The sequence below is a fragment of the Mus caroli genome, unplaced genomic scaffold (genome assembly GCF_978045245.1).
Source record: "Mus caroli unplaced genomic scaffold, Mus_caroli_1 scaffold_12, whole genome shotgun sequence".
Taxonomy (NCBI): domain Eukaryota; kingdom Metazoa; phylum Chordata; class Mammalia; order Rodentia; family Muridae; genus Mus; species Mus caroli.
In genome coordinates, this window is record NW_028227267.1 from 118,348,356 (window position 1) to 118,362,927 (window position 14,572).

The 14,572-nt window shown below is 45.1% G+C and overlaps 1 protein-coding gene across 7 annotated transcripts in view; it reads left to right on the forward strand.

Moving 5' to 3' along the window:
- Farp1 (FERM, ARH/RhoGEF and pleckstrin domain protein 1) overlaps window positions 1–14,572 on the forward strand; it is a 251,806-nt gene that overhangs the window by 181,907 nt on the left and 55,327 nt on the right. For all 7 annotated transcript variants that reach the window (XM_085828845.1, XM_021181763.3, XM_021181765.3 and 4 more), the window contains exons 5-7: window positions 1,712–1,790; window positions 10,301–10,398; window positions 13,812–13,926. In XM_085828845.1, the coding sequence (XP_085684971.1) occupies window positions 1,712–1,790; window positions 10,301–10,398; window positions 13,812–13,926 (292 nt within the window). The remainder of the gene's footprint in view (window positions 1–1,711; window positions 1,791–10,300; window positions 10,399–13,811; window positions 13,927–14,572) is intronic.

A 14,572-nucleotide genomic window follows, 5' to 3' on the forward strand; every position in this document is an offset into this window, starting at 1 on the left:
TCTCCTCTGTGCGCTGTGACTAGCCCCGTGTGACGAAGATGTCACTTGGCATTGACAACAGCATTGTCCTAGCTTCAGGTCCCTCTGGACCTGAGTAGCCTCCTGAATATGGAGAAAGCAATGGCCTCTGTCTTCTCAGCCCACCATGGCTGTTTGGAATCAGCCAGTGTCTGACTGACATTAAAGGGTGGGCTTTCCAACTTGCCTGTGCTGTACACTCTGCCTCTCCCTAAACTCCAAGTGGCCTTGGAGCTGGTGCTACCATGTCCCCTCATGTTTAGACTTAAATTGGGAATATCTCAGGATCCTTAGCCTCAGCATGCCTATGCTTTGGCTTAAAAGAGGAAAAAAGAAAGAAAGAAAGAAAAAAGATGTATACATGGTTTGCACCATGTGCATGCAGTGCCCAAGTAGGCCAGAAGAGGGTGTCAGATCACCTGGGAGTAAAGTTCTGAGTCATTGTATAGGTGCTGGGAATCAGACCCAGGGCCTCTGTTAGAGCAGCCAGTGCTCCTACCCACTGAGCCATCTGTCCAGCCTCCACGGCTTGCCTTCTCTCGTAATTTGTACACAGCCAACATCTTCACTTTAGAGTACCTTGCTTGACCTGTTGCTCTCCTTCCAGATGGCAGCCCCTCGGAGGCTGTTACATCCACCAACAGTCTGAAGTCTCACACTGCAAATCAGTACATTGTACTATGTTTGGCTTTCTGCCAAATTGAAAAGTTCTCCATCACGTTCTTCTCCAGCCACTTCCTGGTTTTGTTGTAGATCCTTGGCTATGTGCACGAGACTGTAAAGGCTGTGGTGGACAATGACATCAACTGGGCCCCAGCTCATCTGTATTTTCTCTGCATGTCTTGGAGCTAAGATGTGTTTGATGAGGTAGTAGCAGCCATGCTTTGTAGACAGCTATACACCCTAAATTGTATGAAGGCTTCACATCTCATTATCTCCCTTTCCGATGACTTGAGCCTACCTGTGGATAAAAACAGTTGGTCGGCAAACAGTGTTATCTGCCTTTCATCCCAGCCCCAGACAGAGGCAGGCAAATCTCCATGAGGTTGAAGCCGGTTGGAGCTACATACTGAGATCCTGTTTAAAACAACAACCAATAAACCAAAAACATTTGATTGATTTAAATACACTGGTTAAGAGCCTTAGCTACTCTTCCAGAGAGCCTGGCTTCAATCCCCAGGACCCACATGACAACTCACAACTCTCTGCAGCCCCAGTTCCAGGAGGTCTGGTGCCCTCACACAGGCAGGCAGGCAGGCAGGCAGGCAAAACACCAGTGCACTAAAGGAACACACAAACACATAGATCAGGACGCTGGAGTCAGAGGCAGGTGGATCTCTATGAGTTCCAGACCAGCCTGGTCTGCAGAGGGGTTCCGTGATAGCCAGAGCTACAAGGAGAAGTCTTGTCTGGACAAACAAAACCAAACAACAAACCGGAAGCACTTGGTGACTTACAGCTGAATAATTAAAAACCCAGAGGGTACTGAGCAGTTGAGTGTAGTACTGTGGACAGTTTCTTAGATGATCGCCTGTTACTGACCTAGCAGCTGTGACATTCTGGGTGGCTTCGTGGTGGTGGTGTCTGGACTCTGGAAACCTTGGGGTGACAGAGATGAGTCTCTGAAACTCTTTCTTGGGGACCTGGGAGGCTTGGATCGCCACACAATTACTGATGTTGTTGTTCTTTTCAGGACCGAAGCACGTCGTTGTTAAATTTGTTGTGAAATTCTTCCCTCCCGACCACACACAGCTCCAGGAAGAACTTACCAGGTTAGTGGTTGTCAGCGGGGTGTTTTCACTGGAGTGGACAGAGGGAAATCGGACACTAGTCTAATCGACTAAACATGTCTGTAGGGTTTATCTGACCGTTAGCTCTGAAGTGCTTACAGGCTCTACCCTCCTCCCTTCCGTCGGTGCCTACAAGACCAAGGGGAGGAGACCAGGTTTTGCTGCAGCCTGGGTTCTCTGCAGCCTTGATTGATAATGAAGTGAGATGGCCTTTAAAGCCTGTCAAGTCATCTTCCAACCGTTACAGTCCAAGATACTTTTAGGATCTCTTTTGTGAAACAGATTCTGAATTCTGTTAAGAGTCCTTCAGAGGATGTGCACACACACACACACACACACACACACACACACACTGGGCAGCTCACAACCACCTGTAACTCTAGCTCCAGGAATTCTGATGCCCTCTTCTGGCTTAGATGGGGAGCTTCACACATGTGTTGTATACACACACACATACACAGACACACACACACACACATACTCACACACAAACACAGACAAACACTCACACAGATATGGGGGGGGGTTGATTTTATTTTAAAAGAATGCATCTTTTTTGCTGCTGTGGTGAGGTGACATGGCCGTTTCAAGAAGAATACCATGTGTGTGTCTCCGATCTCCACAGAGCAGTATTAACCAAGGGCCTTCACACTAGTTCAGTCTTTTGAATGAGTCACCCCACCCACCCCCACTCGCCCGCAAACAAGTGATGAGTTGAAAGTATCCCTAGAGGGCCGAAGTCACCAGCCACCCGGGAACCATGGTTGATAGACTTCAAGTCCAGGAGCATCGGCTAGGGCTGAGAACCCAAGTCACAAGACACCCAGAGCCCATGACAGCCCTAGGCCCATGAGTTCTCTGCCTTCCATCTCCGGGCTTCTAGAGCAGGAACACGGTGCTGAAGTAAAGCTAGAGCCAGCCCTAGCTGCAGTCAGTTGGTAGTGTGCTTTGTCCATGTCACTAGGCCCTTTCTTAGTTTGAAAGTCAGAGGCAAGGAGTCTGGTCTTCCCATCCGAGGTTCTTATTTTACAGACAGTTTGCCTCTTTTTAAAGTTAGTTTACCACTGTCTTTAGAGTTTCAGGGGTTTTGTTGTTTCGCCGACTTATCCACCAAGACTGGTAAACCCTGCCAGATGGGTGGGACATGTTTAATTTTCTGCTGTTGTTTTTGGTTCTCGGCATAAGTGAATATTTGAAGACATGCTTTTTCAGAAATCCCATTCTTTTGACTTGATGATAAACAAAAATCAGTCTGAGATTTCTATGCAGCCCCATCATTGTCCCCAACACAGTTTGATGTTCGGGGAACCTGCCGTGTTGAGTCTCCCACACTCTCAAATTCCTGTGTAAGCAGAAATATCATGATGGCCACTATTGAGATTTTAGTGGATGGAAAAATGACCGACGGGCTTTAAAGCCGTCTCACTTCATTATCAATCATGACTGTAAAAAACCCAGGCTGCAGCAAAACATGGTCTCCACCCCTTGGTCTTGTAGGCACAGACGAAAGAGAGAAGGGTGGAACCCGTAAGCACTTAAGAGCTACCGTCAAATAAACTTGCTGCTGTTGCATGGTAAGGAGAGGTGTCAGGACACGGGGCTGTGAACAGGGCTTTAGGGGAGGACATGCAGACAGGAGCCTAGCAACACAGCAGAGCCCACTGCAATTAGCAGGACGTAAGTCAGTCTAGGTTTGCAGTTAGGATGTGGGCCCTCCAGGAATAGCAGGCTGCCCATTTTCTTACAGATAGATTAAGTTGCACTTTGCAGCTCGACGGAAGCTGTATTCCTTTCTATTTATCGATCTGCACATTCAGTGCAGTCGGTGGTATGGAGAAGACCTGACTTGGGGGTTCATGTTGAAAACAGTAACCAGGGGCTCCTTTTATAAGAAATTCTAGCTTTACATTTTCTCTCATTTAAAGATGTTTTATATGTATGAGTGTTTTACGTGGATTACCACATGTGTGCCTAGTGGCCCTCAGAGGCCAGTAGAGGACATCAGACCACCTGGAACTGGAGTTAAAATTGTGAGCTGCTGTGTGGATGCTGAGATCTGGACCCAAGGCTTCTGTGGAGCCGCAAGTGCGTTTAACCACGGAGCCATCTCTCCCTCCCTACCCCTACCCCCACCCCCAGCTTTCCTTGTGGCAAAGCTCAGAATTAATTCTCTTGTGCTGATGAATGGAGCCACACATGGATTTTCCTGTTTCTCTGTGTCTGTCTTCAGTAGGGTCAGTTCCTGTTCTCAGTCAAAGGATTCTACCAGAATTCTGTTGCAGACTGCCTGCAAAAGTCCCCATTGACTGACAGGGAAACTAAGTTAATTTTACTTAGAATAGAAAGACTATGAAGACCTTCCAAATGAAACAAATTGTCGCTGTTTTGCTGAGTTAGAAGCAGGGGGATTGTGTGTGTGATGTGGGCCTTAGTCTCCTGAAGCAAAGGTTCTCTGGCTGTTCCCACTGGAAGCATTTGTGCTACCGTTTACATGTAGCTGCATTTAGTGCCTTCTGAGTAAGTTAGCCGGGCTCCCACAGGCTTGATTGGAATTGCTTCCATTTATAGCACTAAAGGTGTCGCTAAGTCTCTGGAAGCAAGAACAGCCAGTACGTTCTGCTCACAGCTCCTGTGGTTAGGAAAGGCCATGGTGTCAGTCCAGGAAGCTGTTTCTCATGGTACCCCAGCCTGGGAACAGAGACTGAACATAGCCAGAAGAAAAGCATGTGTCCTCCACGTACGTGTAGTCACTTCCAAAGCCCTCTGTTGTCACAGAGGCCTCTCCAGGTTGTCACTCAAAAAGCCTGCTAGACTCTGGCCAGAAATAATGTCCCAGAACATTGCTCTGTAGACACTGGACCTTGTGTTTGAGTTTATAAATATTCAAGGTACAGTGCTTTTAAAATGTAACACACACACACCAGTTCAGAATGAAGGCGTGTAGCTCTGTGAAGTCTTGGGTTTGGTGAGCAATTACCACTGCCTGATCCAGAACAATGAGGTCTGCCCTTCCTCCAGGAACCCCTGTGCAGGTTGGTTCGTGCAGGGAGCAGGTTGGTTCGTGTCTACACTTTCCTTACCTTTGGTCGTCTAGTGAGAGGCAGGCAGCCAGTTTTGGGGGCTCACCAAGCAGGACACACGCTAAGGAAGGAGGTTGCAAAGGTCACCACTGTTGGCTGCCAGTTCCCACGTGCCCTGATATATTTTCTGCTTACTACACAATGACCACGTTGTTTGGTTCTTTTTTTTTCTTTTTGCAATTTTTTTTTTTGCAGTTTTAGTTGTTAATAATAAACTGTCTTAAGCAATTTAAAGAAGATTGGTTATCATTTTTTAACACTAATATTTGTGACCGAATTGTCGCAGTTACTTCTTCCCTTGGATTATCCTGTCTGATAAATCTGTTCTTTGATAGTTTCTCACTTGTGTGTGATGCGCATTCTGACCACTCTCCCCTCCCCTCGTGCACCTGACCTACTCCTGTTTGCCCTCAACCTGGGTGGCTTTTCCACATTCACATCACGTGGTTGGTTGGTTTGTTCTGTATGAGTAAGACGGAGAGCCCGCTGAGTTTAGCCACTGCTGTCTGTGTAACTGTGGGTTTAGAGCAGTCCATTATGCATGGTAAGCCTGGTGGCCTCAACTCCATCTAGTTCTTCTGGAAACCTCTGGTAGGTACTGTTGGCAGCCTTTTTCTTTTTAATGAATGAAAACCATAAATAACATAGAGCTGCGTCAAGCTAAGTAGCAGAGCACTCGTCTAACGAACTCTTCTATTGATGTAAAAGAGCACCGTGACCATGACCAAGGCAACTGTGACCATGGAGGCTCCCAGAAGAGTTTCATGTGGGCTCATGACTCCAGGTGGTTAGAGGCCATGGTGGCCGAGCAGAGACTACGTAGAGGTTGCTGGTGGTGGCCGAGGAAGCCAACTCAGAGCTCACATCTTGAAGCACCAGCAGGAAGCCAAAAGGGTGATCTTGAAAAGTCAGGAGTCTTTAAACTCTCAAAACCTACCCACAGGGACATAATCCTTTCACAAAGCCACACCTCCTGAACCTCCCCAACTGCACCATGAAATGGTGACACTGTGAACTGGTGACCAAATATTCAACATCTAAGATTGTGAGGGATGTTCTCATCCAAACACCACACCCACCAGGTGTGGTACCCGAGGTTCCATCCTCACACCATAAAACTATAATAAACCAATCTTCTCTAGTACAGAGTAGCAACTCTGCTTTATAGAAACTAGAATGTTTAATTAGGAACATAGAAAGAGTTCATTCTGGTCGTATATCACGTTCGCATGATATCCCTTCTGATCCTACACATATAAGCATGTACTTTACATGTTACATAGTGCCTTCACCTTACATGTTACATAGTGCCTTCACCTTACATGTTACATAGTGTCTTCACCTTACATGTTACATAGTGCCTACACCTTACATGTTACATAGTGCCTACACCTTACATGTTACATAGTGCCTACACCTTACATGTTACATAGTGCCTACACCTTACATGTTACATAGTGCCTACACCTTACATGTTACATAGTGCCTACACCTTACATGTTACATAGTGCCTACACCTTACATGTTACATAGTGCCTACACCTTACATGTTACATAGTGCCTACACCTTACATGTTACATAGTGCCTACACCTTACATGTTACATAGTGCCTACACCTTACATGTTACATAGTGCCTACACCTTACATGTCACATAGTGCCTTCACCTTACATGTTACATAGTGCCTACACCTTACATGTTACATAGTGCCTACACCTTACATGTCACATAGTGCCTTCACCTTACATGTTACATAGTGCCTTCACCTTACATGTTACATAGTGCCTACACCTTACATGTTACATAGTGCCTACACCTTACATGTTATATAGTGCCTTTACCTTACATGTTACATAGTGCCTACACCTTACATGTTACATAGTGTCTTCACCTTACATGTTATATAGTGCCTTCACCTTACATGTTACATAGTGCCTTCACCTTACATGTTATATAGTGCCTTCACCTTACATGTTACATAGTGCCTTCACCTTACATGTTACATAGTGCCTTCACCTTACATGTTACATAGTGCCTACACCTTACATGTTACATAGTGCCTACACCTTACATGTTACATAGTGCCTTCACCTTACATGTTACATAGTGCCTACACCTTACATGTTACATAGTGCCTACACCTTACATGTTACATAGTGCCTTCACCTTACATGTTACATAGTGCCTTCACCTTACATGTTACATAGTGCCTTCACCTTACATGTTACATAGTGCCTACACCTTACATGTTACATAGTGCCTACACCTTACATGTTATATAGTGCCTTTACCTTACATGTTACATAGTGCCTACACCTTACATGTTACATAGTGTCTTCACCTTACATGTTATATAGTGCCTTCACCTTACATGTTACATAGTGCCTTCACCTTACATGTTATATAGTGCCTTCACCTTACATGTTACATAGTGCCTTCACCTTACATGTTACATAGTGCCTTCACCTTACATGTTACATAGTGCCTACACCTTACATGTTACATAGTGCCTACACCTTACATGTTACATAGTGCCTTCACCTTACATGTTATATAGTGCCTTTACCTTACATGTTACATAGTGCCTACACCTTACATGTTACATAGTGTCTTCACCTTACATGTTACATAGTGTCTTCACTTTACATGTTACATAGTGCGTACACCTTACATGTCACATAGTGCCTTCACCTTACATGTTACATAGTGCCTTCACCTTACATGTTACATAGTGCCTACACCTTACATGTTACATAGTGCCTTCACCTTACATGTCACATAGTGCCTTCACCTTACATGTTATATAGTGCCTTCACCTTACATGTTACATAGAGTGTCTTCACCTTACATGTTACATAGTGTCTTCACCTTACATGTTACATAGTGTCTTCACCTTACATGTTACATAGTGCCTTCACCTTACATGTTACATAGTGCCTTCACCTTACATGTTATATAGTACCTTCACCTTACATGTTACATAGTGTCTTCACCTTACATGTTACATAGTGCCTACACCTTACATGTCACATAGTGCCTTCACCTTACATGTTATATAGTGCCTTCACCTTACATGTTACATAGAGTGTCTTCACCTTACATGTTACATAGTGTCTTCACCTTACATGTTACATAGTGTCTTCACCTTACATGTTACATAGTGCCTTCACCTTACATGTTACATAGTGCCTTCACCAAACCCAAACTCCTCTGTTGCACCCCAAATGTTGTTTTTCTTTTCCTGTGTTTTCTAATTAAGACTGTGTGTGATAGCGCATGCCCCTAATCTCAGCACTTGGGAAGCAGAGGCAGGCAGATCTCTATAAACTCAAGTTTATAGTTTATAGTCTGCATAGTGAATTCCAGGCCACCTGAGGCTACAATCGCTTAGTGACCTGTTACGCTGATGAGACTCACCCTACACCTCTCTCAGTCCTTAAGTTTTCTCTCCCAGTCCAGCTTGGCTCTTCAGTTTTCCTCACTACACTGTTCTTGGACCACAAAACACCACACTGCCCTGATTTGTCACCTCGCCTCCTTTTGCTGTTCTGCTTATTCTTCCAAACCTGTGTATTCTTTAAGAACTGGAAACTTGATCTAAAGTCTCTATGGATGCAGTTTAAAATTTTTGACCAGAATCTACTCCAAATGTTCTATACATCACTAACACAGTGCTGAGATTGTACAGTAGAGAGAGGAGGTGATACTCGGATCTCTCCGTTGGGAAATAAATAATGTCCTTAGCATCCAGCTTCCTAAGTGATTTTTTTTTTAACCAACTGCCTCTCCAGAGTGGAGTTCATTAGAGGCTGTTGAGAGATGGGGTTCTGTTCCTGTTATCCCCTCTTGGGTCCTGTCAAGTCAAATATTGCCATCTTCTTGACCTCTCTGTCCATCCTAATACTAATTTGCCTTCAGCCACTACCTTTGTGTGTGTGTTGTTGTTGTTATACATACATGAATACATGCATGCACACTTATATACATACATGTATGCATTGTATCTTGATCATATCTACCCCAGGTCTCCTGTGTACTCCGCCAGTGTCCTCTAATACACTCCCTTCCCTCCTCAAGTCCTCTTGGGTTTCTGGTTTTGTTTTTGTTTTGAATTGGCTTTTAAAAAAATTAGAAGAGATTGCTCAGTGGTTAAGAACACTCACTGGTGCTCTACCAGAAGTCCTGAGTTTAATTCCCAACAACCACGTGGTGTCTCACAATCATCTGTGATGGGATCCGATGCCCTCTTCTGACATGTCTGAAGACAGCAACACTGTACTCACATACATAAAATAAATAATTCTGTAAAAGAAAAGAAAAAGACTTCCCTGGGTGCAGTTAGTGCTGCCCACTGAGATGTTGACCCGGCTTGCTGCCTTGACCTTGTGCAGGTGGCAAGGTCCACAGTGAGTTCGTTGGTGCAATAGCCACTCCATGTCCAAAGTCAGCACTTCATAGTTCTCCTCCCCATTCATCCTTTGACTCGTAAGTTCTTTCTGATCCCTCGACTGTGACGTTCCCTGAGCCTTGGTGTGGGGAGAATGTCAATGTCCCCTAAAGGGCGACTGCTCTTTAGCTGCTTATCTTCATCAGTTTGAGCAGCCATGACTCTCTGCATCACTGCCCACTGCAGAAGGAGGCTCCTCTTGCCAAGGCCGAGGGGAACTATGGGTGTAAACATTAATATTTAGGAAGCATTTTTTATGACACATCCATTTAGTAAGACAACAGTAGTAGCACCCCCTCTAGGACCTGTGACTCCCCAGGCTACAGGCCAGGCTTACATTTGCAGGCATGAGTTCCCTCCTGGGCAGCAGGCTTCAGAGGGAACTGAAGTTGCTCTGTGTGAGTTCTGAGAGTGGTAACTATGCTGGTTAGTGTCTGCCTCCTCCACTTCACCTGCCCTTCCTCCAGGACAGGCTTGGTGACAGCCTCACGCCCGCTCCAGGGCTTCACAGCTACGTCCTTAGGTTCACAACTCTTAGTTACCTCCACAACCTTCATGCCACCAGTGTACCAGTCAGTGACCTAACCTTGGGCTGTAGAATGTGATACGTTCAGTTCTTTTGTTCTTTTTTCACCAACCTTCAACCACTGTGGATTTGTAAATCTTTATCAATTCATAATTTATTAATTCATAAATATAATCCAGTATGCTTCAGTTCATTTTAATAATTTTTTCTGAGGTCAAGTTGTCACAGGTTTGGCTTCAGAGGCCCCTTCATGGTCTCATATTTAAGAGGGCAATTCTAAGCCACCGTTTCCTTCGGTGCCCTTAAAGATTCTATAGGCTTTCTCCTTGGTTAGTTCCTTAGTTTCTTACTACGCGTTCAGACTCTCGAGAGGAAGTCTACTTTGAACACCAACCTCCAGCTCCTTGGCGTGACCTCCATCTCTGTTGATCTTTACAGGTACCTGTTCGCTCTGCAGGTGAAGCAGGACTTGGCTCAAGGCAGGCTGACGTGTAACGACACCAGTGCAGCTCTCTTGATCTCACACATTGTACAGTGTAAGTTCTTTGCCATTCTGTTGGGAATTGGGTTGGAATCAGCACAACAACGGCCTGGTTGATGAGAAGTCACAGAAAGAACATCTGCGTTATTGTTGCTATTACCACGAATGCCCCAGTCAATCACATCCTTAAACATTAACTTAGAACCTAGGACTTCTGTGTTCTGGTGATATTTGACTTTTTTTTTTTTAAGGACAAATATAGAGTGTTACCTAGCATCTCACAAAGAGAAGCTTGGGTGGACAATGGACAAGCTCACCCAGATCTGCTTTGTCCCATTCTTGGATTTAGTGTTCTTCGATGGATGTGAATCCTTAGTGTCAGGACACAAAGCTGCCGCAGGTTACACTGAAGTCTCCTACAAAGCTTAGAACCTAGCTTCACTGCACTGTTATTCTCATGTCAGACTTGCCCAGTCACTAAAATTTATCCCCAGATCAACACGTGCCTTCAATGACCTTTGCAGAGGCACCTAGGGCATTGAAGACTCTGATTCACCTCCTGCCCATGTCCCCACTTAGGGCCAACAAGAGAAGTTCTGCCTTCACTTTCTGCTGTTGGTGACTGCTGTACACCTCACCCCTCACAGGGCGCTGAAGGGCTGGAGCACACTGTGATGGGTGTGGTAGGGAAGCTCCCTGTGGTGTGTGAACTGCACGTGGGCATGGCTCTGTGTGTGTGAGTCAGCAGTGTGTATTAAACAGCGCATCCCTAAATAGAGCCACATGGAAGAAAGAGTCCATGCAAATGACTCCTTGGTTCAAGAGTCTGGCCCCAGATGTCCCTTCAGAGCAGCATGCAGTGATTGCTGATTCTTTGCTCACAGAGACTTTGTAAATCATGATTATCCTTTCTAAAGACTTACTTTTTTTAAATTTACATGTATTTATGTGTATGTCACATGTGTATGCGTAGCCATAGATGTCAAAAGAGGCCATAAGAGTAGCTGGAGTTATAGGCAGCTGGTGAGTCTCCTGATATGACATCCAAACTTAAGATCCTCCAGAAGAACGAAGAGTGTTCTTAACCACTGAGCCATCTCTCCAGCCTCTGTTTATTTTTATTTTATGAGTGTTTGCTCCCATGTGTGCATGGACACCGTAGACTGGGTACCCACAGAGGCATCAGGACTGCATAGGATTCCTTGGAACCAAGTTACAGGTGCCTGCAAGCTGCCGTATGAGTTCTGGGAACTGGGCCCAGGTCCTCTGCGAGAGCAGTAAAACTGCTCTCAACCGCAGAGTCATCTCTCCAGCCCCCATTATCTATCTTGAATAACAGGAATCATTTGTGCTTTCTCAAGACCAGATAGAAGAAACTGTAGACAGAAATAAAGCTTCCGTTCAGGCAGCTGATAACAGCGTCTGTAGACCAGGGCAGCCTTCAGCTCTGTGCACTGTTCTCTGCGATGGAATGGGAATTCAATCCAGAAACAGTAGTTAGGAAACACCATCACCCACCCGTCATGACAGAGGAAGCCAGTGAGTGAAGTCCATCCAGGTGTTTGCAGATGAGTTTACACAGCTTAGTGCAAGACAGATAGGTAGGCTCAGTCTGGTGGTGTGGGGCAGCAGACTTCATGCTTGATGACAGTGAGTAGATGGACCGGATGTGGCAGACTGCTGTGCATAATTGAACAAAAGGTTGCAACCACGCTCTTGCTTCCCTGAGCAGCAGGGTCATTACACTACTTTCTGGTAGCTTGTGACATAGGTAATAGGATGCACAGGAAAGACAGGCCTCCCAGGAGTCTGACAGACCTACACACAATGGTGCTCATAAGGCACAGTCGTTCTTTTGAACATAGGGCCTGACGTGTACACACCAAATTCATTGCCAGACATATGTTGTGGTTGTATAGGAAAGCACATTGTGTGGCCTGTGGACGAAAAAACCTTTGCAATTACAGTCTCGCCTGTTATTTCCAGACAATATAAGGAATTTTATAAACTATTAAGGTAAAACAACCACAACCAGGACGTTAACTTGTTTACCTTTCCTGCCTCTGACATCTCTTCTATGATAACATTTTGGGTTTTTACACGTCCAGCTATTCCATGTACGAGTTTCATCAGTTAACTCCTAGGGCTATTGACACTAAGTCATTCAACCATTACACACATGTGTAGAATTTACTTCTGAGAAGGGAAGATGGAGAAGAAGAACTTCCCAGTGTCCTGTGGCACACTGGGTAGATGTGGTTGAGAGCTGGATACGTCAAAGTCATTATTAAACAGGATTTGTGTCTCAGAAAAGAACTGATGAATTTTAAGTTGACGGTTCATCAATGGCCTGATGATTTCTGGGGTTTTGGAGTTTGATTTAAAAAAACAGATATATTAATAAGAATATGGGGCTGGAGAGATGGCTCAGTGGTTAAGAGCACCGACTGCTCTTCTGAAGGTCCTGAGTTCAAATCCCAGCAACCACATGGTGGCTCACAACCATCTGTAGTGAGATCTGACAACCTCTTCTGGTACATCTGAGGACAGCTACAGTATACTTAGATATAATAATAAATAAATCTTTAAAAAAAAGAGTAAAAAAAAATAAGAATATGCTTTCATTTTTAACCCCAGGTGTGGGATATGGGGCTGCTTCAGATTGTTCATAGCAGGTGACTATGGTTTGTCTCAGGCTGTAGCAAGGGCATGATTTTGCCAGCTGCAGATAGTTTCTATGATTGTGTGAGGTTCAGAATTCTGGGAACTTTTCAGAGGGTATACAAATGCTAGGACCCTGAGAGGTAAGGTGGGATATTGGTTGGTTGTTGGTAATCATGGTTTGTTAAGTAGTCATGCACAAAGAAAAACCAACAAGAAGAAATTAGATATCCTGCCTGTGAATATCACACTTGCCCCAAGGAACATGACACCCTTAATCATCAGGAAGTAGCCTAAGAGCCATGTCACCCCCATTCAGGGACCAGACTTTATTCAGGGATCTCCTATCTAGTGTTAGGGGGTTGAAAATGTGGAAGAAAGGTGTGTGGAGAAAGGCAGAGGAAAGAAGAACTCACAAAGTAGCAGGAGAGCTGCTACAAAGTCACTGCATGTTGGATATCGTATCAAAACACTGTGCTGTTCCCTTCTGATGTGTGTGATTACATGTGTCCCAGTAACCTTAAAACAGAAAAGAAACCAAAGTATGTGTGACTCAAAGACCAATAAGCCCAAAGTTTCCTTCACAACTCCTAGCATGAAGGAGAAGTAACAGTCACCTGCGTGGCTCTGATTGTGAACCATGGTCACATCCCACTCTGAAGCGGAGGCTGCACTCCGTCCCCACCAGTTGTGCTTACCTGGTGTCACCTGTCAGCGTTGTACTTGCCGCCACCCAGGGATTGTAACACATTCTGAAGAGTTTATCCTATGTGGCCTTTTTTTTTTTTTTTTTTCCTTTCTTTGTAGCGGAGATTGGGGATTTCGATGAAGCTTTGGACAGAGAACACTTAGCAAAAAATAAGTACGTACCTCAACAGGATGCACTGGAGGACAAAATCGTGGAGTTCCACCACAGCCACATGTGAGTTGTGTGCATGGATTCCTGTCGTACCCCAGCAGCCGCTGCCTGCCTCCCGGCACAGGGAGGAACGTGAGCTCGCATACACACACCTCCATGTTATGTGACATGGACCAAAGGCTGCAGGAGGAAGTGCAGGATTTCACTGGGGTGTTGTGGTCCATTCTGAACTCTTTTAAAAAAAAAATGCAAAGACCAGTGGTTGAGAAACTAGCTGTGAAATAGAGTGACCCAGGAACATAAAGGAGAGGGTAAGGCTTGCAGGCCGTTAGACAGTCATCCTAACAGAGCATGGGAGGTATGTGTCAAACCAGGCACTGTGTTAAATACGGGGACACTTAAGAACTTTTGTGATAGCCCCAGGTTTTGGCCTTTGCTTTGATCGGGAGAACATCTTCAAAGGACACTCAGCGCCTTCCTTCCCTCTGTGGCTCAGAGGCAGGCATTTGTACCTGGCAATAGAAGAAACACATCCTGGCATTCTGCTCTCAAGTTCAGCTTACTTAAACTGGCTGAAAACTTGCTTAACACAGAGAGGTGTTTCACTTTTACGTGACCCAGAGGAAACTGAGATTCTGAGGGGCTGGCTGGGCTGGAGATAGACTTCGAGGTTTTGTGTTACCGGGTAATAGGGCTTTTGTCCTTGCTG